Source organism: Seriola lalandi, unplaced genomic scaffold (genome assembly GCF_002814215.2).
Source record: "Seriola lalandi dorsalis isolate HSWRI2012SDOR001 ecotype SW California unplaced genomic scaffold, Sedor1 jcf7180002054277, whole genome shotgun sequence".
Taxonomy (NCBI): Eukaryota; Metazoa; Chordata; class Actinopteri; order Carangiformes; family Carangidae; genus Seriola; species Seriola lalandi.
This window is the reverse complement of record NW_019524830.1, coordinates 989598-1014262: the sequence shown is the minus strand read 5'-3', so window position 1 is coordinate 1014262 and position 24665 is coordinate 989598. Positions and strand designations below refer to the sequence as shown.

General features: G+C 42.4%; 1 protein-coding gene across 2 annotated transcripts in view; it reads right to left on the bottom strand.

Moving 5' to 3' along the window:
• Positions 1 to 24665, bottom strand: part of gpc5c (glypican 5c) — a 97493-nt gene that overhangs the window by 35800 nt on the left and 37028 nt on the right. The window contains exons 4-6 of one of the 2 annotated variants that reach the window (XM_023405443.2): positions 21858 to 22021; positions 20596 to 20652; positions 19768 to 19890 (exon numbers count right to left, since the gene is read on the bottom strand). In XM_023405443.2, coding sequence (XP_023261211.1) covers positions 19768 to 19890; positions 20596 to 20652; positions 21858 to 22021 — 344 coding nt within the window. The remainder of the gene's footprint in view (positions 1 to 19767; positions 19891 to 20595; positions 20653 to 21857; positions 22022 to 24665) is intronic. The other variant, XM_023405444.2, reaches the window with a different exon arrangement.

The following is a 24665-nucleotide window of genomic DNA, read 5'->3' as shown; positions in this document are numbered from 1 at the left end:
GCCGGATCTGGAGCAGACATCAGATGCTATGATAAGCTTTCTGCCAATGGCTGTGTACTATTTCAAAAAAAAAAAAAAAAATTCTCGCTACAGCCCTATGTCCGATTGAATTAAAGTGTGACTGTGAATGTCGAGCAGAAAACTGTACAGGAAAGTAAAAGACTGCAGCACCCAAATGATATCACTCTCTTGTGTGGCTAATAAATGAATAGCTCTCGTCCGGTGGTCTCAAACGTTCAACCTCAACAAACATTAAAAACGACTACCTACACATGTATGGCTTCTGACTCATCGCTCTCTGGCTATTTTCTACTGAACTGACTCATTCCCCTGTGAATGCCCAATTGATGCACCCTCCTAAAGGCAGCTTTGTCTGTTCCATCTTTCCCTCCGCCTGGGGCACAGAATAGAAGTGACCTCCACTCCCTGATGCTGACCCCAGACTGAACTGTCTTGATCTTTTGAAGGCCTGCGGGAATGCCTGTGGGGCTGTAAGGCAGAAAACAGATATTCAATATTCATCTTCCAAGGTGTACAGGGTGACAACACAGGGAATATGTGCATCCAGAGTGCACGCTTAAACATGCCCGAACATTTCGGTGTGTATGCTGTAAGCAAAGCTGCGCTATAGCATTAATATAACAACATTTTCATGTATGTGTAAACATTTGATGAGGGGTCTGAAGGAGGTTAGCTTCTGTCAGAGAGAGAGAGAGCACGTCTAGTAGACTGGCCCCAGGTAAAGTGGATTCTGATTGTCTTTCATCTGTGCTCAGCTCTTGACTGAAACCAGTTGAGCCGACAACACTCATCGGGGATTCAATTATATAGATGTTTTTTGTGTATATACTGCATGTACGTGTGTGTGTGTGTGTGTCTCTTTAAAGTACAGGTAGGGATGATCTTTGCATTTCCCCATGAATCTCTTTTTGATATAGTGAAACTCGTCAGAGCACTCTGCACTCTTACGGCTGCTGACATTTCCCTTTCAAACAGACAGTACAACAAACAACTAAAAACTAGACGGATCCCTTCTTGTTCTACTAAACCTTTCACAGCACAGCTTATTTTAAACCTCCAAACACACAGTACCACAGAGATGTCCAAGATGACCCATAGACATTGTAAAATAAACATACAGCAGATTCAGTAGTTTTGTTGGATTGTAATTTGTCTAATTGCATAATTGCATTGGTTCTGCAAACTCTCTGCAGAGATATTCGCCAGGATCCCAGTGGTTAAGAAGATTATCCACTAGTATCTGCCAGTGAGATAAACGGTTGTACATAATCTCTGGGATGATTAAAGGCAGTTTTGTTGATTTTTATTTTTTTTTTATGTGCTTCAAAATTCACTGCAGGATTGTAGGATAGCACCATCAAGGCTACATGGTGTTCTTGACATTTTGTGCCAAGAATTTTAAGTTAACACACTGCATATCTGGATCTTTGCTTCAGTAATTAGAATCAATAAATCATCCCGTAATAGCTCGAAAGCAGGACATTGTGTGAAATCGTCAAGTTTAATAGACCAATGAAGAATGTATCAATAGAATAATACTGAATAATATGGACATACACGGTGCTGTTGGATATCATTTCTGAAACAAATCAAAATCAATCTTGCGGACACAAATATTATTTCCCACTGGCAGCATGTGGACCTGAACTATCCAGCTCCACATGTTACGCTGACATGAGGAGATATAGGAGACAACATGCTGTACTCTCTGCCTGACAGGTTAGTAGTCAACACATAGATTTATGCTTGAGCAGCAAACACATCTCTGTTGCCCAGTAGGATGTGTAAAACAGTCAACAACGTCGAAGGGAAGAACTCAAACTGCAAACCGTCTTCCACTTTGAGGGAAAGTCTCTGACAAACACAGAAGGTGACGGAATACCTGGGCATTGTGCGTCTATGTGCGAGTCTCGTCAGAAAAGTAAGGTTTCATTACAGTTGAAAAGCACAACATTAAAACTACAAAAAGGGGTGATCTACTAACTACTATCGACTGTAAATATAAGCCATGATAAATTTTCTGTCATCACGCTTCCTTCAAATGTGCCTCATCACAAATCCTATTTTCTGTGTGTGTTTCTCTTTTAAAAAGATACAATCTTCAGAAAGTACACAGCATCACAGACTGATATACGCCTCTTTGATTAACTGATATAAAGCTCCCTCTCCTTTTCTAAATATTAAGAGGTGAAAATATTTCAGCTTGTATCTTTGGCGGTCACATTTCCACATGGAAATTGATTTGGATGAATGATTCCTCTGAAAGAAACATCAGGCTGAATCAGAGCAAAGTGGGGAGGGCAAAAGTGTCAGTGATTAATGACTGAGAGGAGATGAGGTTGTTTTCATGTTGGAGTGTGTGTATTTTTGTGGCTGTGGGTGGTACTATTTCAGCTGAGGAGGGCTTTGGATTAGAGCTGGTGGTACTGCTGTCAGGGCAAACAGCAAATTGTTGGTTCATCATGATTAATAAAGCCTCTCCCCACCCTCCCACCCGTTGTGTGTATGCGAGATTGAACATGTGCTGGAGTTACTCGCATTGAAAGGTTATGATTACTACACAATGGTTCAGGGCAACTGTAGTTTCTGAAGATGTCATCCTTGAGGCTCTGCACTTTTTGTGACTCTCTTTGATAACACTGTGCGATTTTTAGTCACTTCTGTGCCGTTTGCGCTGCCGACTCAAAGCCCTCAAAGCTATGCACTAAGCCCGTAGCATTAAAGATAACTTCACGTTCAAGCAATGTCAAGATTACGCTTTATATGTCTGTTCCACCATTCTGGCAATAACCCCTATCCATTTTTTCCTAAAATGGAGACTGTGCAACAGTTAAGAAGTCTCTTGCTCTGTAGACTTTTTATTACACACACACACACACACACACACATTCCATTAATAACTGAATGCTACTGTGTATGGGAAACACTTTGCAAAATGTGAACTTGCAGCTGAAGTCAAGGATTTTTAAAACAGATCCCTCTTGAAGACTACTGTGCATATTTGAAGAGAACAGATGCAACAGGCCAGTCTAAAATAAATGGAAATATTATTATCACTGTATATACACATTTAATAATTTAATTTCTTATGTCCTCCTTCTTTAACTTAACTTTCTTTGTTTTCACTCATAAAACAAACATATACTCACACATTTTAGTACCAAAAGAAGAACTTGACAAGGGGAAGACTGTACAATATACAGAATTAAAGAAAGCATCAGCAGCAGCCTCACAGTCTAATCTGCAGAGATGCACTAATATAGGGATAATCCTGCAAAGGAACCAATATTTTTATACATTACTTTTACTACATTACAGACATGCTTTTAGCTTAAGTTGATGCCTTCATACTTTTTTTTGTTGCTAATTTGACTGTTTTATTGAGGGATATAAGTCTACATAAGAATAAAACATACACTGTATACGCTGCTTATCATAACACTAAGCCCATAACATCATAAAATACAGCATTCCAGTTTTGTCGTCCTACCCACTGGAACAGGAGGACCCTGAAGTGAAAAGCGAGGCCAGTAGTGAGAGCAAGGGAGGGGTTGAGTAGATGTTTGTATCCAGCTAACTTTACGAGCAGGGCTTGGACATGTTGAAATACTCTGAACAGGAGGTTTTGTTCTGAAAGGCCAGACTGTTCTCACACACACTGTGAGCTTAGCAGTCATTCACTGCGCTAACACTAAGCACATGAACAGGCAACTGGTCAAAAGCCATTTTGCAAACATTTAATCAACATGACATGCTGTATGTGCACATGCTGTCCGCTGGACAGTAAACATGAACATGTGCAAACACATACAAATGTTTCGTAAGGATTTATCCTGTCATGCAACGTGATCGTAAACACACGGCACACTCCTACCACAAACCCTCGATTCCACCGATAAACACAGTGATAATAAATATCTCAAACGTGGAGCTATATACAAAATTAAGCACTGGCAAAATCTTTGGCTGCTCTTATATAAGATGTCCAAACTCCTGGCAGCATGTAATGTAGCTTTCTGTGCCTCAAAGACAACTTTATTAGAGAGGAGATACTCAAGATCATAAAATGTGCACGGAGAAATAGCAAGGAAATCAGGAGAGGTTATCTACAGGGCAGGCGAGCTCAAACAGTGTGCTTTTCTGTCTGTGCTCTATTTCTCTCTTTCACCCCCCCCCCCCCCCCCCCCCCCCCTTTTTTTTTTTTTTTTTTCCCCCCCCCCCCCCCGACCCCGCCTCTTATTTTTTTTTGTTTTTAAACCATCTCTCCAGTCCATCGAGAGTCTTCAGTTCAAGTCATATTTCTTCTTCTTTTTCTTATTTTCTCCACCCACTACTGCAAACTCCCATTAAATTGTGATTTCTCTCTCACTCTCTTTTCTTTTTGCTTTCCTTTTGTAACCCAGCTGGTAACCACATGAACACGCTGAACACCACCAGTAGCTGCAGTCACTTGGAAGTCTCCGCAGTATATGGGGCATGCAGTCATGGCTTCATTTTACTCTCACTCTATTCCAAACAGCTATGTGTTTTTTTCCCCTCTTTATCTGCCTCCTCCTGTCTTTTGACCTCCACCTGGCAGCTTGGGGATTTGGAAATGTAACAGTTCTATATCCAATCTTGTCCCAGTGAGACACCAGTGTAATGGACCTAGAAACACTAGGACACTGCGGATAATGAGGCAGACTTTGAGAAAAGTTTTCCCAAGTTTAACAACTAGAAAAACTCAAAAGAAAGCTTGTCAAATTTACTCTCAACTATTTTGTTTCATTATAGATTTGATTTTTGGATTCCATTGCTGAAAGTAGAAAATTCTGACGGTAGTTCCGAGCAATGAGACTTCACTTTATCCGTCCAAATTTTGTGAAGCTCCCAGTTAATTTCTTTAAGAGCTGAGTCAAGGGTGCCATGTGATTTTTTTTTTTGTAGACCTGGCCGGTAGCCCAATGGACCCTCTGCAATGCTTCTTTTCAGTCTGGCAAGCTTCAGTATTGAGCGATGAGACAGAGATGTATGGAGAGTCAGGCGGGTTCAGAAAAATAAAGAGCAGCACAGGCACAGCAGTCATGTTGGAATCCCCAAACAACATCAACAACACAGTCAGCTGCTGAACAGCAATCTCATTTCTCTTGTTTTGAAGTTAGTTGGAAACTGTTTTGGTGATTTCATACCGACTAGCTGTTCCTTGTGTCCGCATGACCAATCATGAGATGTTGTGATACTGAAACTTGTTTTGACTAAATAATCATCCGTCGTTAGTTCATGAAACTATTTTCTTTAGTTGGGAATGTTAATGTCATCAGCTCTGGCTTTTGCTTGAACCTAAAGTACGGTATGTTGCCTTTTTGACCTATGACCCATTAAAATGATGCAGTGTCTACTTGTGACCCAGCAGCACAGGTTATATACTGTATGTCTACCTTGCAATCAGTGATTTTTCATTCTAGTTATTTCTTTAAAGTATTTTTTGAGGTGAAATTTACACTATTTAACAAAAAAAAAAAGCTAATTATAGGAACAAATCAGAAAAAAGTAAACCTCATTTTGTGTAGCAGTTGTTTTCCACTCTCCTATACTGTTAATCATCTTGGTCCTCTTAGGGAGTTCTGGCCCCTTGGGTTACGACTCAGTGACCTAGAGTAATTGCAGTAAGTGCAGAAGACATGTCCTTCTACTATTGATGATGGGGCTCCACACAAACATAAACAGTCCACAGGCTATTTCTAACTCCACTTACACTAACTGCGAGGTTATGTCACGTCAGCCAAGATGAAACATTTTTGTCCAGGACGTCAACATTATTGAATCTGTACAATTTTTGTCATGCTTCAGGTGAAGTACCTGAGGCATGACACCTGTGCTAAACTGGCCGTATATCTGTCTTTGCGGCGCTGTGGACCAGTGAAATATGGCTGTTTATGGCTGTGTGGTTTGGTTGGAATTACACACCACTATGTTGGTCTCAACTGCTTTGCCACTTCTTAAGAGGTCCCAGGGTGATTTTACCAAGACCAGCCTGGTTTATTGAGTGGTTGCACTGTAACAGCTATATGGTTGAAGGTCCAATGGCTCATATTACTCATGGCTATTACGCACTGAATGCCTGTCCTCTACAGTGCAATAAAAGGTGTTTCTGCACTTATGAATGGCCCCCTTCATACTGCATGTTTGTTTTATATATTCTTTTCTTATGCCAGCAAATACATGTACACAGACTTTATTGGGTCAGGTCAAGTATCCAATCAATATTTCTGCTTCATCCTGTTTTCAGTTCGCCCATCACTGCCGACACTTATCTCTCTCACTGAGTGCCCCTGAGGGGAATCTAGCTTTCATAAACAATCATTAAATTCAGATTTCCTTTCATTTGTATTGTGCACATTTCTCTCTTTTCGCTGTGACCAGAGGTCCATGTGGTGAAGCAACGCAGCCTGTCTGTATGTTTGCTTGTCTCCCATGTAATCAGAGTGGCAGTGTGGTAGCTGTTGACTGGACGTCTCTTATCAGATTGTTGGGGCGGATGGAGAGATGAAAGCGGACCCCCGTCCCCTATTAGCCAGTAGACCATGGTCTCATGGAGATGTGGCCCACTGCTAATAGCAGGCTGGAACTCTCTTGAGAATCGGGATTTCCAAGATGCTCAGTGCCAAATTAATTTTAAAAAACTACTGCTGACCACAGTTACACTTATACTTCCTGGATACAGCAGCGAGTTTAAATTTAGTAAGTGGCCCTAGTCCCTGTTTGTGGTAGCAAACAATCCCAGCTGTGGGCTACTTCAGCAAGTACTCGGTCTTCTGGGTTTACCCCAAGTCTAGTCCCGCCTTGGTATGCTCTCTAGGCCACTGCGACCTGGGCCAACCCTCAGGATAGCCAGAGAACTGGAATAGAGACTGAGCGAGAGGAAGGGCAGTGGGTTTAAAGGGAGAAAAACAGAATGATGGAAATGACCTATGAATAGGCGCAGTGATTCACTTAGCATGAGTATATACTTACAGGTAATCAAATACTGTGATTACCTTGTACCCAAGAGGCGTTTGATATTCATCATTAGGGCTGTTCTACCTGTCTATTTCTATTTCCGTCTGCAGGCTAGGTGATGTCTACAATATCTAGTTTGGCTCATCATTAGCCCATTATAGGCCTACACGCAGCCAAGCATGTTTCATTTCAATGCTACTCCAGGCTAATGAACAAGTATCGATTTATCTAACAATCACAGTAACTGCAAAGAGCTGAATTAATTTGGCGTAAGTGACTCACTCTTGGCAACAAACTGCTCTTGCTCCTGCTTTCTTCCTCACGTTCTCTGACACTGACACACACGCACACACACGCACACACACGCACGCACACCGTCTCTCTCATCCCTGTGGCTGTGTAAGTAAATCCTGACATTAACAGATCAAAAGCTGCAGCACAGTGTAATGTATATACCCACCTACTCACTATAGGAGCTCACCAGATCCAACATGTACTCTTTGTACTTAGTTCTGCCTCCAAACACTGATATGATGATATTGAACATTTAGTCTGACGGAAATCAAACAGACGAACAAAAAGGAAAAGGAAAGTTTACATTGCTCTAAGTGAACTACATTTCAGTATAATAGAGGAGCAATATTATCAGACTTAGTTGCTGGTTGACAGTGAAGTAAAACATGCTTCCACACTGCACCCATGTGGCCAATATTATGTACTGAAAGCCTACAGTATTCAATGTTTGAGGTATCAAGCAATTCTGAGCTTGAATATTAAGAATGAATTGACAGGCTGACAGTGCCTTCAGGCGAATTTGGCACCAGTTCATTTTAGGATTGCATTTTAAGTGTAACATATGGCTCTGACATGGATAACAGGCAGATTGTACTGATATTCATCTGAAACAAAGCTTGACTGTTCAAAGTAAGAAACCTGAGATCACTGAAGCTCCCTGACAATCTCAATTTAATAATGTTATCATCTCGTTCTTTGGAAAAACTTGTGACACTGAAACTAGTCGCAGTTGAAGGAGCACAGACTCGAAGTTGTAATTCGCCTCGTCTCAGATCAGTGCAATAAACATTAAACCACTGAAACTGTAATTTACAGCTTTTATTTTCAGGTAATTAAACACAATTTCCATATAGGAAGTGAGTGGGTGCTGCTCCCCCTCTACAACTACAAAACAATGTAACTACTTGCTCACATGAAAGTTAAACAAATTACATAATGGAGAGCTTCCATTTGTCTGACTGTAGCACTAGAGAATGGAAACACAGAGTAGAGTATGGCTACAGCATTTAAAGCTCCATAGATTACAACTGTAATTGGCCTGTGGTTTGCTTTGAGGATATTCCCAGGCCTGACTGTCCCGCCTGCGTCTGTCACTGGGTGTAACAGTTCCCCACCTCGCTGTGTCGCCTGCGCCGATGTACCAGCAGACGTACTGCAGGCTGACTCAACAGACCACACAGACTTCTGGGAAAACATTGCGCAGCGCCATTAGATTTGAGGAATAAGAAAGTCATGTGCCCACACATGAAAATCGCATGCAGACAGGAATTATCTCCTGACATATACAACAATTCTTCTGTACATATGCCGCCACACACTCACTCAACCGCGCTTTCCTGTCTCTGCGTTTCCCACAAACATGCACAAATTTGCCTTGGTTCAATTATACAGGTCTAATTTCAAAATGTGAAGAAATCACTAATGATTCTCAATGAGAAAATGTCACACACTAGAAAAGGAAATATAATGTTCTGCCATTCACCAGTAATCATGGATCACAGTGAAACCATTACTGGAGCATGACTGTGAATCTATAACACACACAAACAAGCCCAGTGGGTGAGAATCAGGGAAAATCCATCGGCAGTCGCTGCTCTATGCAAAACTGCGCTGGACTAACTTCTCTGAATTGCAAATTTCTCAGATAGATTTTGAAACTTTATAACCAGTTATGAAGCCTATACCTACTTCAGTGACACCGATTCCCCAGTAGGTGGCAACCTTAACCAATTCAAATTCCGACTTCCACCAGACAACTCAAGTCATTTCAAGGATATCGTGTGAATTTATTTGGAACAAAGGGATGAAGGATGCATGACACGAAATTGAAGACCATGAGGCCACAGATAGAGACCGTGTAGTGATTCAAATTTGCTTTCAAAGAAAAAACAAGAACACTAGACTTTACATGTTAATGGAGAAGGATATCATAAGAGAAAGAAAGAAAGAAAGAAAAGAAAGAAAGAGAGAAAGAAAGAAAGATACAAAGAAACAAAGACAGAAAGAAAGGAAGAAAGACGTAGAGCGATGAATCTACCCCCCCTCCCTTCTAGCCACATGCCCACATGCCGAGGAGGGCATGGATAACTGAGGTTAGAGGTCTGGGGGGAGCTGGAGGGGCAGTTGGTGTGTGGAAGGCAGACAAGGGCAGGCAGGGGCAGAGCCAGGAGAGTAAACTATCCCCCGGAGCACAGACGGGTGGAGTGGACCATGATCCTCTGGTGTGGTACGACCACCTGTTTGTCTGTCTGTGTGTCTGTCTGATCCTGGCCAGAGTGGCGTGACCTAGTGCTTAAGGTTGACAGCTCCAGTGTACACTAAAAACCAGTCAAGGGTCTCAACACAGATGAAGCTGAATATACTCCTCGTCGTGATTTTAAGTCCTTATTTTACATCTTGATGTACGAGCTGCACTCACACAACATCTCAAGTGTGTACAAAGTGTCAAAAACACAGACAAACGCAGACAGAGGGAGGCATAATGCCACATTTGGACTATACTGTATATGCCGTCTGTGTATGCAAAGTAAACTCAGCACAAACAGTCCAACTTCAACTCCGAAAGGCCGTGTGTTTGACTCAAGGCAACAAACACGCACTCAGGCGTCCACATACTCAGACATACCCACACAGAGTGGCGAGGGCTTGCGAGGGTGTTGAGTGAGGGGGTCAGGGATCAGAATCTGCTGCTGCAAAGGGCATGTGGGAGCACAACTCTACCATCCTCTATCTATCATGAAGACACACACACACACTAACACACACACACACACAGGGCAGACACAGACAACCCAGCAGTACATTTATGATGCAATGAGAGAATCAGCATACCCCTACACACCCACACACAAGCAGAAATGGTCCCAAGACACTCAGTAAGTTGGACATTTGAGAGCATATTGTAGATAGAGATAAGGAGCAGCTCAGACTGCAGCAACCTTACGCCACAAGAACATATACAGGATTATATACCGCAATGTTGTGCAAACTGCGTTTACCGTCAAGGTGTAAGAGAGAGTGAGTGTATCGCAAACAGCGAGAAGAAGGGCAAAGGTTAGGGAGCAATTATCAAAATGAAGTCAGGCAGATGGTAGCATTGACAAACAGATGGTCAAAATGGCTTTCTTGGCAGAAATCCCAGCCATAACTATCATGTTTGTAATGATCAGGCTTATCTGTCAATCAGCCACAGGTTGGAAATCGGACACATCATCATAAGTCAATCAGTGAGCTGAATCTGAGAGATCGAGCTTGGGTTAGGAGGCTTGGACTATAGCTTAACAAATTTGTCCCAAGAGCTCAGAGTCATTGACAGCATCACTTTTTTATATAAGATAAGTCCCCCTCTGGCATTTTCAGTCCTATACAGTTTCAATAAATTTCAATAAACTACCTTTAACAATAAGTTAAGCTTCTTTTATGCATTTAAGATTTTGCTAGGATTCTCTTCTCAAGGGAGTATGTATGGAGCAGGTGAGTGTTTGAAGCAATAGGAAAGGCACGTTCTTGAGTGTGTAATTGCTTGCTGGAAATGTCAACAATATTTAGCACTTACCACTGCCTCATATTTTCATCCTTATTTTCTGCCTCAAACCTGAAGTTGCATTTATTTAAGTCACAAAATACGTAATATTTCAAAATATGGACTACTGCTCTTCCCTTGGTGCCGTCTTTGATGTGTAAAACTGCAGCAATGAATTTGATTGGAAAACACTTGAGTGTATTTATTGGCATGCTGTGGCGCTCATCAACAAGTTTGTCTTTCCAAACAAATCGTAAACTTCTATTGATACTATATAATTTTCTACCATTTAATTAACAACCTTACATTTTTTTACTGTTATCACTATAGCCGTGGGTGATTGTATGTGGTTAAACAGGTTATTGGCATCAATAAATTGGCAAAATAATGTTTCTGTGCCTCACTCTCTCCATCTCTCTCTCTCTCTCACACAACACTTTAAAATGGCTTAGACATTCCCATCAGTTATTAGAGTCTTGCCTTGTATAAATCTGGTGCCTTTTACAACACACTTTCATGCTCAGTTCACCTACAATTCAGGAAACAAACTATTCAATTATCTTTTGTGCTGAAGTGCCAAGCTGCTGTGGCTCAAATTGTAGACCTACAGTGTATATACCAGTGGGATGTGTCTGTTACCTGACGAACCAACCACTGCTGTCTAGCAATGATGGCCATGTGTATTCGTTTTTGTGCAATGTCTGTTTCAATTAATTTTTATTAAAAAAAAGAAACAGGCAAAATAGTTTGGCCCGAACCCTTTTGAGACTGGTCGCAATATGCTCACCAGAGGGCTGCTTAAAGGAGATGATTCTCATCTTGAACGGGCCACGTCTGCATCTTCAAATCGAGCCAGATCTGGGAGCCAGATCCAGTTCACGTTTTGTCTTTCTGTGTATCATCATTCACAGTCGCAATCAGACTTACCGGACCAGAGACATCCACTGTTCACGTTCATGATTTAGATATGGCCTTTTGCATTGCTATCTTTCGTGACTTCACAGGATACACGGTAGGCCTATTTGTGCACATACAGTTTTGAGAGAGGTTAGGGTGTTGCCCTAACCTTTAGGTTACGACCTAAAGGGTCAGGGTTTGAGCAACAGACACTAATAAAAAGCTATTTCTGAAAGTAAACAGTTTTTTCACAACTTCAGTCTTACACCTATATTTTGTCAAATGTGCATTAATTGGTAAGTTGCTAAGGAATGTGTGTGTGTGTGTGTGTGTGTGTGTGTGTGTGTGTGTCTGGCAGCAGTGGGAAGGGTATATGGATGTATAGAGATGGGTGGGTGGGTGGCTGGGGGGGGACTTTCCCTTCATTCTGTAGCTCTTCCGTGCAGAGGCCGCATTCCCAGCACCACTCAGGGGGCTCCAGTGAGCGAGCCACGACACCAAACCCACCCGGAATTCTAGGAACGTTTTCCCTGTGGTTTCAGGTTACCACATACACACACAGAGCACAGATCACAGGCACACACACAACACCCTCCACAGTAGTGTACTGTACTTTTGTTGTTTGTACAGAGTTGGATTTGTTAACTTTCCCTCTCTCCTCCCGTGCCTGTCATTCATTTTCATTTTAAACTCACATACTTATCCACTGGGTTGGACAACAAGTCGGACTGACCTTAAACTTGCCGTTGATGTTGTTCAGATTCTCACTCTGATGGTAAATACCACATGCTGAAAACTTAAACTTGTACTCACATTCACACTAAAACTCTACAGGGAGTGTTGCCAGTGCTTGCTATGGGCCCCAAATTCGAACGTACAGGTATACACTGCATCGCACAAAAGTTCAGCTCAAATAAAAGACAATCAAGCTCTAACTGAAAAAGTCTGCTGTATCCCCCAGGAAGAAGGATAACAGTGTCCCTAAAAATAGTCACTACGGAGAGAAGTTCAGCTCTGTAACTCTGATGTGATCATGCTGTGTGAGTGTTGATGTGTGTCGGGTGTGTGAATGTGTTGTGTACAGAATGTGTGCTGTCTGAAATAGTGTGATAGACTATAAGGCCGTAATCCTGTGTCCGCACGGCTACGAGCCGCGTGTTAGGATCAAAGCAGAGGTTTGAAGGTGGATTTTCTCTGCCTTTGAACAGTGTTCAAATGCACACTGAACTGAGTGAGAGTGTAAGTGTGTGATACTGATATAGAAAGAGTCAAAGATATGAAGACTTTATCATACCATAGGCTGCATTACTTGAGAACTAGTTCTGTTTTTCTCTGTTTTAACTGCACTAAAAGTCACACTTCATGAGCTCAAAAGGTGGCAAATGTGTGGCTCACTTTTTGGTGCCACAACTCACATTCCCATTTCTAGAAATTCAGTTAGAAAGTCACATGAGGCTGCCAGTGTAGAAATATCATGTATAATGTAACCTTTGATCTTGCATGTTATGTTTAAAAAAGTAGAAATTAAATTGAAATTCCTACACAAGGGGAACAGACTCTGTTGACACAGGCAGAGACAGCTCTAATATTGCGACACCACGATAACAATCACAGAGCGTTTGCCGAGAAACAGCGAGCACTTCACTGCATAGCTGTGGTGTTTTCCAAGAGCAAATTTATGACACAAGATAAAATTGCCTCTAAAATTCAGGGTTCATCCTTGAGGACCCATTGTTGACTGTTTTGTTTTACATGTAATATTTGGGCGGTGTGGTGTTTATCTGCGCAATAGCACATAATGAGTGGTGTCGACATCAAGGAGGATTCATTTTGTGGGTTTTGTCCATTGTTCCCTGCCGTGGTCGGTCAGAATGCATGTCAAACTGTGATACGGAAATGCTTGAGACAACCCTCTCAAACACACACGCACACACAAGCACACAGACACACACACAGGACAATGACGTACAGACCACCATCGACTGGCATCCTGACACGCTAGCAGTGAGGACATCAAACAGGCTCATAGAGGCAATTAAGCCACAAAGACAGAGGGTTCTCCTAAAGCCACTGCTTCCTGCTGCCACTGACCTATATCCCTTATTTTTTTCCTCCATCCATCCATCCATCCATCCATCCATCAGGCCATTTCTCCTTCTATCCATTGTTTTCTCATCCACCCTTCCTTTCCCCCCTGCCCTGCATGTCTATCTCCCCGTTTCTCATCCTCCTTGCCTGCTATGAGTTTGATGCCTTGCCAATGGGCCGGCACAGAGGTTGGTGAGTGCACTTTGTCAACCTCACCCAGTAGGAACTGCTCCAGTAAAACATGCCAGCCTATTGTGGCATTTTAATTATATTAGCTCTACCCACTCCGCCGGCTGGACACACAACAGACGGGAGCGGCTGTAAAACCGTGTCCCTTCCATAAAAGTGATGATACTAGACTGAAAGAAGCTGGAAGGAAATTTCACAAATGTACAATATGCACAAGGCACACCATAAAACCAAAATTTGAGGAGGCTGAGACGCATAAACACTCTTCACTCAGAGGCATGTTAAGTCCCAAAGTGGCAAATAATTGTATAGTGAGGCCAACAAAAATCACATTTGCTTACAAACAACTAGAAAAGCTCTCTTCTAACAGATTGTTTCCTCACTTTCGAGTGTATTGCTCCACGTTTAGAAACACCATAACTTCAGACTCTCACAATCCAAGCACTTCAGCAGAGAGAATAAATAACTCACAGTTACTGTAATATGATCACCGTTGTTTTCTCTTTCTGTTACATGGACACACACACACACACACACACACACACCCACACACACACCCACACACACAATAAAGATGCAGGCCCAAAGAGAGAAAAGTCTAAGCAATGTAGAGCGGGTCATGCTGAGGTCCCAGGCAGCAGCCCAGGGTTATGGGAAAGGGATGGGCCACTGAATCACAGCTAAGGACAAATAGAAGAGAGGGATTGTGGGGGGTGAGGTGGGGGGGGCAGAGGAAGGACTAAGAAGTTTGGCGCAGACGTCAAATGGAAATGGCAGAGGTAAAAGGGCAAATGCAAGAGAATAAGAAATGAAAGGGTATAAAGTCTATATATTTCCATGGCTCATCAATTGTTCTCTGATGGCAACTGTTCTCATGACTCGATTTTCACCACAACATGTCAGGCTTCGTATCTGCATTTAAAAAAAGACAGATTAAACAGACTGAACTTCTGCTGGTGTTCTACTGCAACAACAGGCTCTGAGGCACATATGCACAGCACACACAGGCTTGGAGCACTGAATGTCCTTCCTGTGTATATAGTAATTAATTTATTGTCCCCTCTGCCAGAGTTTCATTATCCAATTCCCTTGCACTCACATTTTTTGAGCTCATCTGACCCAAGAGACTGACACAGAGAAGGTAGAGGATAAAAAAAAAAGAGAAATGGCTCAGTGGGACTGGAAGGAGAGAAAATGAGCGTGAGTGCAAGGGGTGAGGGCTTTGCCCGATACAGCGTTCTCACTGCTTCTCCCTGCAATAACAGAATGGATTCCAGATGTCAAAATGATAAACAAATGGATTGTCATAACCTTATAAAAATGCAAGGCATTCAGAAGCACTCACACTGCTGTATTGTCTGTGGTATGTCCCATTGCGCTAATCCAGAACTTTGCAATCATCCCTAAAGCATAGTGATGAGTTATTAGTTCTTCCCAATTACTGGAGAACACACACACGCCCATGTGCGCGCGCGCACGCACGCACACACACACACTCACACACACACACACACACACACACACACACACACACACACACACACACTACATACCCACCACATACATCCACTTATTTAAAGATCCTCAGCAATCTGACGATAATTTGACACACTCTTGCACCCTGGGGGTTCACTGCAGAACCACTCTGAAAAAAAAATCAGCTTTGCAAATGTAATGTACTATAAAAAGTATACTATACTATTTTAAAAACTAAGAAAAAAATTATATTAAAGCTAAATATTTCTCAGCGCCTGGTGGTATTGGTTTGACCGGGGGTTTAAAATGAATGTCTCCTCATACAGGTCAATACAGAGAGAGAAGGAAGTGAGCTGTCCAATGAGTATTAAAATGTCTTACTGCTGACATACTTGGCTAGAAGGATTGCCCCCCCCACCCCCCCCCCACACACACACACAACAGAATATATATTCTACCTCTATACAGTGTGTAAATCAGCTCAATTCAATGTAAATCCCAAAAGAGTCCGTAGGCCAGAATGCTGATGAACTGCCAGACTCCATCTAAATCATTTCTTAACACTTGCACTAGCATAATAATAACAATAATAATAATATAATAAAGCTTGGGCAAAATAATAATAATAATAATAATAATAATAATAATAATAATAATAATAATAAAGCTTGGGCAAAATTAAAAACAGGAAGACTATTGCATTCACTCACCTCCATTTCTTTTACTTTGTTTTCTTATAACATCAGCTTTGAATCTGAATGGCATGGCAAAAACCAAATACAGCAAGTCCACCATGCACCTCAGCTTTGTATATCCAAACAATGTTTTTTGTGTATTGTTCCATGGTTGTTGCAATAACGTTCATTGTTGACGCAGATTGCTGCATGAGCTGCATCTCAAAAACAGTCAAGTCTAAATCCAGAATTAAAATGACATGCTGCACTTACTTGTTTAAACTATGGCCTCCGCTTCACTGTCTTTTGCCCCGTCTGATGCTGTTATGCACCTGATCTGCTGCTCCTCTTAAAAAGGTGGAGGTGGGCGACAGCCAATACTGACCACTGATCACTATTCCTCTTTGCAATCTAATAAGCAACACTTGCATGTGCTCCGCTTTCTGGATCCTGACACTGATGACAACATCTATTCTATTAATGTCTCATCCATACCCAAATATTTGCTGTCTGGTTGTGACTGGATGACATTTGTTGTCTACCGAAACCCTTGTTGAGGTTAACCCTTCATGTGTTTTCAGTCAGGGAGCTGATCATGGCCTTTATGATGTCAAATAGTGGCTATATCCTGGAACGTTGTTTCATAACCTGTGCACACTATCTCTAAATATGTGTCAAAAGCTTCACAAAAAGGCAAGAAACAACAGGAATGGTATAAACACAGTTAAAGCGAGGAGAGCTGGCAACTGATTATTTCTATTTGTGATAAGACTACTACAATTGATTTACAGTGACTGGCAAATCTAAATAAGGAACGTGGTAAGTTTGGTTGATCTTATCTTCCGGAAAAGATGGTGCAAAGTATTCACACATGTGATGTTGTAAATGTTCAGAGATGTTTGAACACATGCCAACATGCACTTTTGGTTGTAAGTACAACTGCTTGCCCCCCACTCGCCCTTCTGTCATCAGATGCTGAATAAAGAGAAGAAGGGAATTTCAATCCCCAGAGCCTTTGATGTGCTTTGAAGTATTACAACATGCAAGTGTGTGTGTGTGTGCATGTTTGTGCTCTAACATGTGGATGTGTGTCTCCTTGTCTTAGCACAGTATGATTTTGTCTGAATGAATAACTCCTCCAGCTGTTGAGTAGCATATGGATTTTATGTGGATTGACATGTGTGTGTGTGTGTGTGTGTGTGTGTGTGTGTCCTCCTGCATGTGGCTGCATGTGTGGGAAACCCAACCAAATTCTCAGAGGCTTTGTGTGCCCACCACACACAGGAAGTCAGACTATGATATGAACTAACATGATGGTAGCCTGGCATGTTCATTGTCGATCACACTTTTTCTGTCTTCTTTGCTGCTTCTCACTATCTACCCTTGTCTCATCTCCTTTGCAGTTTCTCATGCGACTTTCCCAGGCGTGGTGTGGGCAGTGGCAGAAGTAGTGGCAGCAATGTCCAAGTCTTTCCCATGCAGCCTCATAGGAGGGTCTTTGTTTCCCCTCCAGGCTTTGGGGGTCCCCACGGCAGGGCTGTGCCCCACTCCACTGACTCCACAATGGGTCTTTATGCTGCCAAGCCCCCCCCCCCCAACCCTCCACCATGCTTCCCTCATCAGGGGCACGGGGAGGCACAAGGGGCACCACGGCACCAAAACGCCAACCCTTTTCATGCTCTGTCCTGCCCCTCTTTCTCTAATACATGCCAACAGAGTCAAATACAGTGGAAGAGGTTTGCTGAATAGCCACAAGCCAATCTGAGCAGTTTATGAGTGGTGCCAACTGTCTCAGTAGGGTACTGTTTTCTTATTCAACCCAAGAACACTTGACACCACAAGCAAAGACCTGGCTCTCACCAGGGAGTGTGTGAGAACACACCGTTACAACCCATTAGCAATGTTTGGTAGTAAAAGTGACATTCACACACTCACTTACACACACAGAGAGTAAAGAAATAAAGAAGTGGCTTTAAATACACACAAAGAGGCTGTTCCTTGACAAGTTCAGTTAGAGATATGGTTGCCTCGCCCTGTGTTTATGCTCATATGTTCCTGATCATGGACCAAGCGCACACACATTGGCTGCCTACTGTACTTTGTGTGCTGACACACTGTCACAGGCCCTGATGAATGGGTGGTCTGCTCAATATGTCTCAGCCATTGGCAGATGCTCTGTAGCTGGGAAGGGCAGAAGAGTATAGGGCCAGGAGAAGAGAGGGTAAGAGAAGAGAAGAGAAGAGAAGAGAAGAGAAGAGAAGAGAAGAGAAGAGAAGAGAAGAGACCCAACTAAAATTATGAAAGCTGTCTTTGAAAGTCTTTGACAAAATGCTTTTGCCTAACACCCACGATAATAAAATGGGTCCGCGACATCTGTTCATGTGCCTAATGTCTTCCCATGTACTCATGTAAAGTTTAATGTATGGCTTAACCCAGCATACAGACAAGGGCAAAAGGATCCCGCAAACACTCAGGGTGGATCGTGGGGGAAAAAGCATCCCCAGACCACTGTCTTCCTCTGTCAAGGCCAATATTTGCAGTGCCAAGAGCTGAGGTTGCCATAGTAATGGGAGCCAGTTTAGGGCCACCACAGAAAAAGGAGAGCATAACCTTGTCATAATTGTGGACTGAGTTTCTAGTGTTTAAGAAACAGATCCAGCGGGGGGAATCAGTTACAGACTTGCATTGGCTCAGTACTCTGCATCAATTCTGTGCTGACTGAGGAACACGCAACTACATACACACACATACAGAGAGTGAGTACTTGAGTCTCTGAGAGATGCACCCAAAACCATAAACAGCAAAAGGGCTCCAGGTCCACACCTATAAATCAGCACAAAACAGAAACCTCATAAATATAATGAATATAATGAAGAGGAAAAAAATGGCACAGATAACAGCTCATTAACTGAATCTAATACAAAGGAGAGGAGAGCATAGCAACTATTTGTTCTGTCTGCATTCACTCAGTGTGGAGATGGATTTAATAAATTCCTTATTTCCACACTGATTAACAACAGCCAGACACACTGACTAACACACCCTGACATTATCCCGCACAAGCACACAAACACATGCAGAGAGGGTCTGTTGCTTTTTCTCGGATGTGAACGTATTAAAAGCTCATACTTCTCAATTCAATAGAGCTTTTAAATCTCAGGTGGAACTGGAAGAACCTGTTTGAAATATACATAAAAGCCAGAATCCTCTGTCATTTGGAGGAAATGAAAGATCTCATCTCCAAACTCCAGCGATGCCAAGAAACCTGTTTATGCAACTACTGGCCACAGCAAAGCAGTGAAACACGATACAAACTGTTGCCTAATCATGAAGCGCAAACGTGAATAGAGACTCATAATGCGAAACGTAGATCACGTTTGCTGCTCTTAGTCAAACTGAAAAGAACAATGAATTTTGGGCATATAAGGTGACAGTAATGTTGATATTTGAAAATCTTGCAGTTTTTTAGTTCCTAAACAACCACTCAGTAGTGATGATAGCAGAAGATCGAATTCGTACAGAAATTTGGATTGAATTTGATCTTAATATTATTATTTATAGTTCAAGTTTAGGGAGTGTGTGTGTGTGTGTGTGTGTGTGTGTGTGTGTGTGTGTGTGTGTGTGTACCTCTCCACCACATCATCGCCACTCCAGCATATGGAGTCGTCCACTACATTCTCCCCTTCGCACAGCATCTCTGGCAGCGCTGCAAAGAAAGACTTGTAGCGCTGCAGGTACATCAAGAACTCCCTAAGAAAGAAAGCAGACACATGGGGAGAGGACATAGTGTGATTTTAATTCATACTGCACAACATGTCTTTCGTCATCACTGGCCCTGTTAGAAAAAACTGAGGAATTTATTGTGTAAGCGTGGCATAAGTCGGCACTGGCCACATATTTGGGGCAGCTGGTGGGCACACTTCTTAACATAATACTCTGGTGCCATCCCACTAACATTAAATAGGTATCTGCATTCCACTCAACAATACATCCATGTGATAAATACACCTCATGATATTGATGGCGGCAGAAAATCAGTGACTTTGAATGTGACCACAGTCGGCATATTTTTCTCTACTATGCCGTGCGGCACAGAGCACGCTTCACCAGATCTGCTAGCACATGTTATCAATATAGATGTTTTCATTGCGAGCATAACAATGGCATGATATTTTGATCCGACACATATTGTTGCCACCCATGAGCCTGAGCAAAAACAGCAGGGGTCGTGAGAGGTTATGTGCTGAGTCAGACAGTGTCGGGAATCACTGTTCAGGAGAAACAGACGATGGTTTTGTAAGACAAGGAAAAAAATGCATGAATCACCCAAAACACAAAAATAATCAACTGTTAAAATAAATGAAAATGTAAAATGTATCTAAAGCAGTCAAAATATGAGCTGTCATTGCTTGTGTGAGAGATTGAGAGAAATAAGTCCCTTGGGTTCATGCTTACCTAGACAGCGTTCTCAGACTATGTTTATTGTTCTTGGAGGGTTTCAGGGGGAGTGAGCTGGGAATGATGGGAGTTGAAGTCCAGGGGAGATTGTTGCAAGCAAGGAGGATGCAGGGATGTGAAAGTGGGGGGGGGGGGAGAAAAAGGAAACAAAAGGACGACATGACAGGACACATTGGGAGGAGGGAGAAAAGACCAGTCAGTTGATCCTGGAAGAGAGTGATTAATCATGCACATGCAGAGAATGGCCACACCACAAAAAACATCAATAACCCCGTTTCTCCCCACACCACATCACACCACACCAACAATTAAAACAAATACTGGTATGCAATGTATATGTTAAGTCAGTAAACAAACACACAAGCAAGCATCTGCAGATGTGCAAACACTTAAAATATCCACAGGAAAGCCAAAGAAAGTTCTGCTGTATTTCTTGATTTACATTTTTCCCCATTAAAATGAAACATAAATGTTGCTCTACTATATCATGTTTCATATTTTTCAGCAGTACACTATTCTCCCTTTACTGCAGTGGATGCTGCCAGGTCTCTGATGTGGTCAGTGCTCACATGTGCTCTGGTCAGGCTTGGCAGCAGGCAGGGAGTTGGATTGTGTTGTCATGAATGGCGGTGGCAGTGCCAGGCCAGACCTGTCAGCTAGGCTGGCATCAGTGCAGTGATTCATGGTTTGGGACAAGGTCAGACAGGCAACGCTGCAAGTGTGTGTCTGAGTGTGTGTTTTTTGTGTGTTGTGCTATTTAAGCTGAGGCTGGCTGGTGTACAGAGTTGGTGGTATGGCCGTCTGGGTAAACAGGAAATTGTTGGTCCGTCAAGATTAATCTTACCCACGCTCCCCCTTGCCTGTAGCCGGGCACATCACTGCCAGCTGCTGTGGGCATGGGTTGGCTGCCCCAGAGGCCAGGTGGAGGGCACGGACCTTAGTGCCAGTCTCTACATTTACTATGTGTGTGTGTGTGTGTGTGGGCGTGTGTTGTGTTCAACTAACCATATGAAGAAATAAAGAAGTCATGGCAGCTGGGAGTAGACATGGGCCAAACCCTAAGGCTATGTCATACCGACCTGGCCAGTTTTAATTTTATCGAAATTAACTTTCCATCTAGCTGATTGTCTAGCAGTACAACTAATTAAGAAGCAAAAGAAAAGTTGTGTTTGCCAGAAAAAAAAGAGGGCAATTTGATTTACAACTGGCAGCAGTAAAGCTCTGGATCTGACTGAGTTCATTTGATTTCTTTGTCTGACCTCCTCAAGTGGGCGAGCTGCCCCAGCCACTGCTCTGGTAAAGGTTGGGAGGGAGTGGCAGATGGAAGAAGAGACGATGAGGTCACGGTGGAGGTTGTGACCTCTGGGCTGGTAGGCTGCATGCTTGTAGGTTCCCCAGTCGTCAGGCCACACACCTTGTCCACCTGTGGGGAGCATAGAACACACACACACACACACACACACACACACACACACACACACACACACACACACACACACACACACCTGTTAAGCTAGGAGAACATATAACAGCAGGGGTGGAGCTGCAGGGTTGCTTCAATAAACCAATTGACACCTGCACAGTTGAAAGCATATAAACGCAAAGAAATTATTCAAAGTGAACTTTTTCTTTTCAGGGTGATACTGACAGCTTCAATTGAAGAATGAATGATTGCAGGGTGAAGGGAGGTGAAAAGCATTACAGAACAGAGAAGTGCAGAGTAACGGACAACGTGGGAAAACAGGAGGCGTGAAGGGAGGGATGTGATGAAAGAAAATGGTGCGATGAGTGAGTTATTGCCAGGAGGTCTGACGGTAAATGGAGAACATTCCACTACCTCATGGAGGTGAATGCATGTGTGCACAGTTGGCAACGCTGGCAAGTACCTCCAGTGGGCTATTAAAGCCAGCAGCGGAGAGGAGGAGACAGAAGGGTCATGAGAATAAAGGGGCGTGTACTTCAAACCAAGAGGTAAAATCAATGACATCTCATTGGCTTAAAAGCATCTGGGCAGCGTTATTAAGTAGTCCTCAATTAGCCAGAGAGAGTGTAATGGATCTTGCACGCTGGACTGAATAGCTCCTCGTAGTGATCAATGCACATACACTGCTTTGTCCTGAGGGACGCGTCATTCTACCGTGTAAGGGCATCCAACAGGACTACGAAATGTTTGACAGCACATTTAATGTATTACTGATCTAGAAAAAGGGAGACTTACAGTGAAGCAGTGGGAATTATTCTTTTTTTATTTCATTGAAGCAGAGTGGCCACCTCATTCTTAGTGATGTTTTCATACATACAGTACAGAAGCACATCTAGACTTTTCTCATCTGCTTCACCGTTTTGAATAAGAACGGAATGATGTTTTTATTTTGCAGGTACACAGTGGGGAGTTTTCACAACTAGCACACCCAGACTACAATGACTTATAAAAAAAACACAAGATCAGTAAGTCCTACGCTCAATAACAATCTATCAAACAATACAGTAATTAGCTCCAATGCTAATCCTGCAGATTTGCTCTGGACCAATCTTGCAATTTTCTCACACTATTAGACACAGTGCCATGGCAGAAGGCAGTGTTTGGGATGTCATGTGTGGGGCCCGAAACAATGGAACGCGCAAACAAATACATAAATTTCATTGGGGAAGGAACTGGCAAGCATGTGTGTTTAAATGGCTGCTTGAAGTGGTGTGCCTACATGGTGGGAGGTAAGTAATTCTGGAAGAAGCTGAAATATGTGTTAAACAGTCACAAATATGTCTTGCCAGCCTGCTAAAGATACACTTGGCCTCCAGGGTGAAGCACATCAGTCATCTCATGTGCCTTATAAATTGAGTTTAAATGGAGGTTTTCATGTAATAGCTAGCTATTCCCGATCCGTGGTGTAGGAACCAAAGAGATGCTTTCTAACAGTATAACTTACCACCTGAACATTTTTCTTCCTCCTTGCACTGTTTGCACCTCACTCCTCACTCTGGCCTTTCTCTCCTACTCTTTCTTTACGACATTCTGGTCTTAAATCCTGTCTTAAGGCAGACGCTGGGCACGGGGAAAGTTGTTTTATTGCATTAACCTTAACTCCCTCTGGACCCATAAAACATGCTCACATGTGGTGGAGCAGCTCACAGCCACACATGCACACAGCCACACATACACATGCAAACATGCCACACACACTCACATTACATTGTGGTGGTGAGAAAAGACGGAACATCGCAACTGTTTTGTCCATGTAGCCTTTCAACACACTAAGCCAAATGCTCCATGCAGTTGCTGCAGTACTTCTGCAGACAATTACTGTTTAATTCATTTGCATACCGTATGCACACAATGATGTGTTCAGACATTTATTAGAACGCTTGTAAATGTCAAACCGGTAAAATGGTTTCATGAAACAAAGTTTGCAAAATTTGAGCAAGACTAAAGGAAAACAAGGGTCCTTTAAAATGTATTTAAATTTTGTTTATTAGTCTGGAGTTCAACATTGCTCAGTCCAGCATGATCAACACCGGCAAGTATGTTAGTGTTTGTAGCAACAAAAAATAAAACTAACCAGTAAAACACTGTTGATTCCAAAGAGTAATAAAGCTACAAATGTCAAAGCTGATTCATTTTACCTGGCAAACTTACATAAACCTGGTCATTAACTAAATGTATATGCTTAAAGTACTTGGCCAGTATGGCGGATGGCGTTGAAGTGAACCATGTGCCTCTTTCTTATAAAGCAAAAAATCCATTTCTATAAAATAAATTCCTGAGATATTCCTGAGACATCATACAGTACCATGACATCATGTCCAGACAGATTTTGGGAGGTCTACAATACTGTGCGTGTGGAGTAGTGTGTGTGTTTGTATGAAAGTGGTTGAGCAAGTAAACTGTGTGAGGGGGCTGAGCCAAGCCAAGATTGGTTTGTAACAATATATACTGTTTTTCTTTATTTTTTTTGAGGAAATTGTGTGTTTAGAATGGATTCTTGAATGTTTTATGCTCTTTTTTCTTATTTCACTGCATTCATTGAATTTTGTTTCTGTGTTGGTTAGTGTAACCTAATGATGATGGC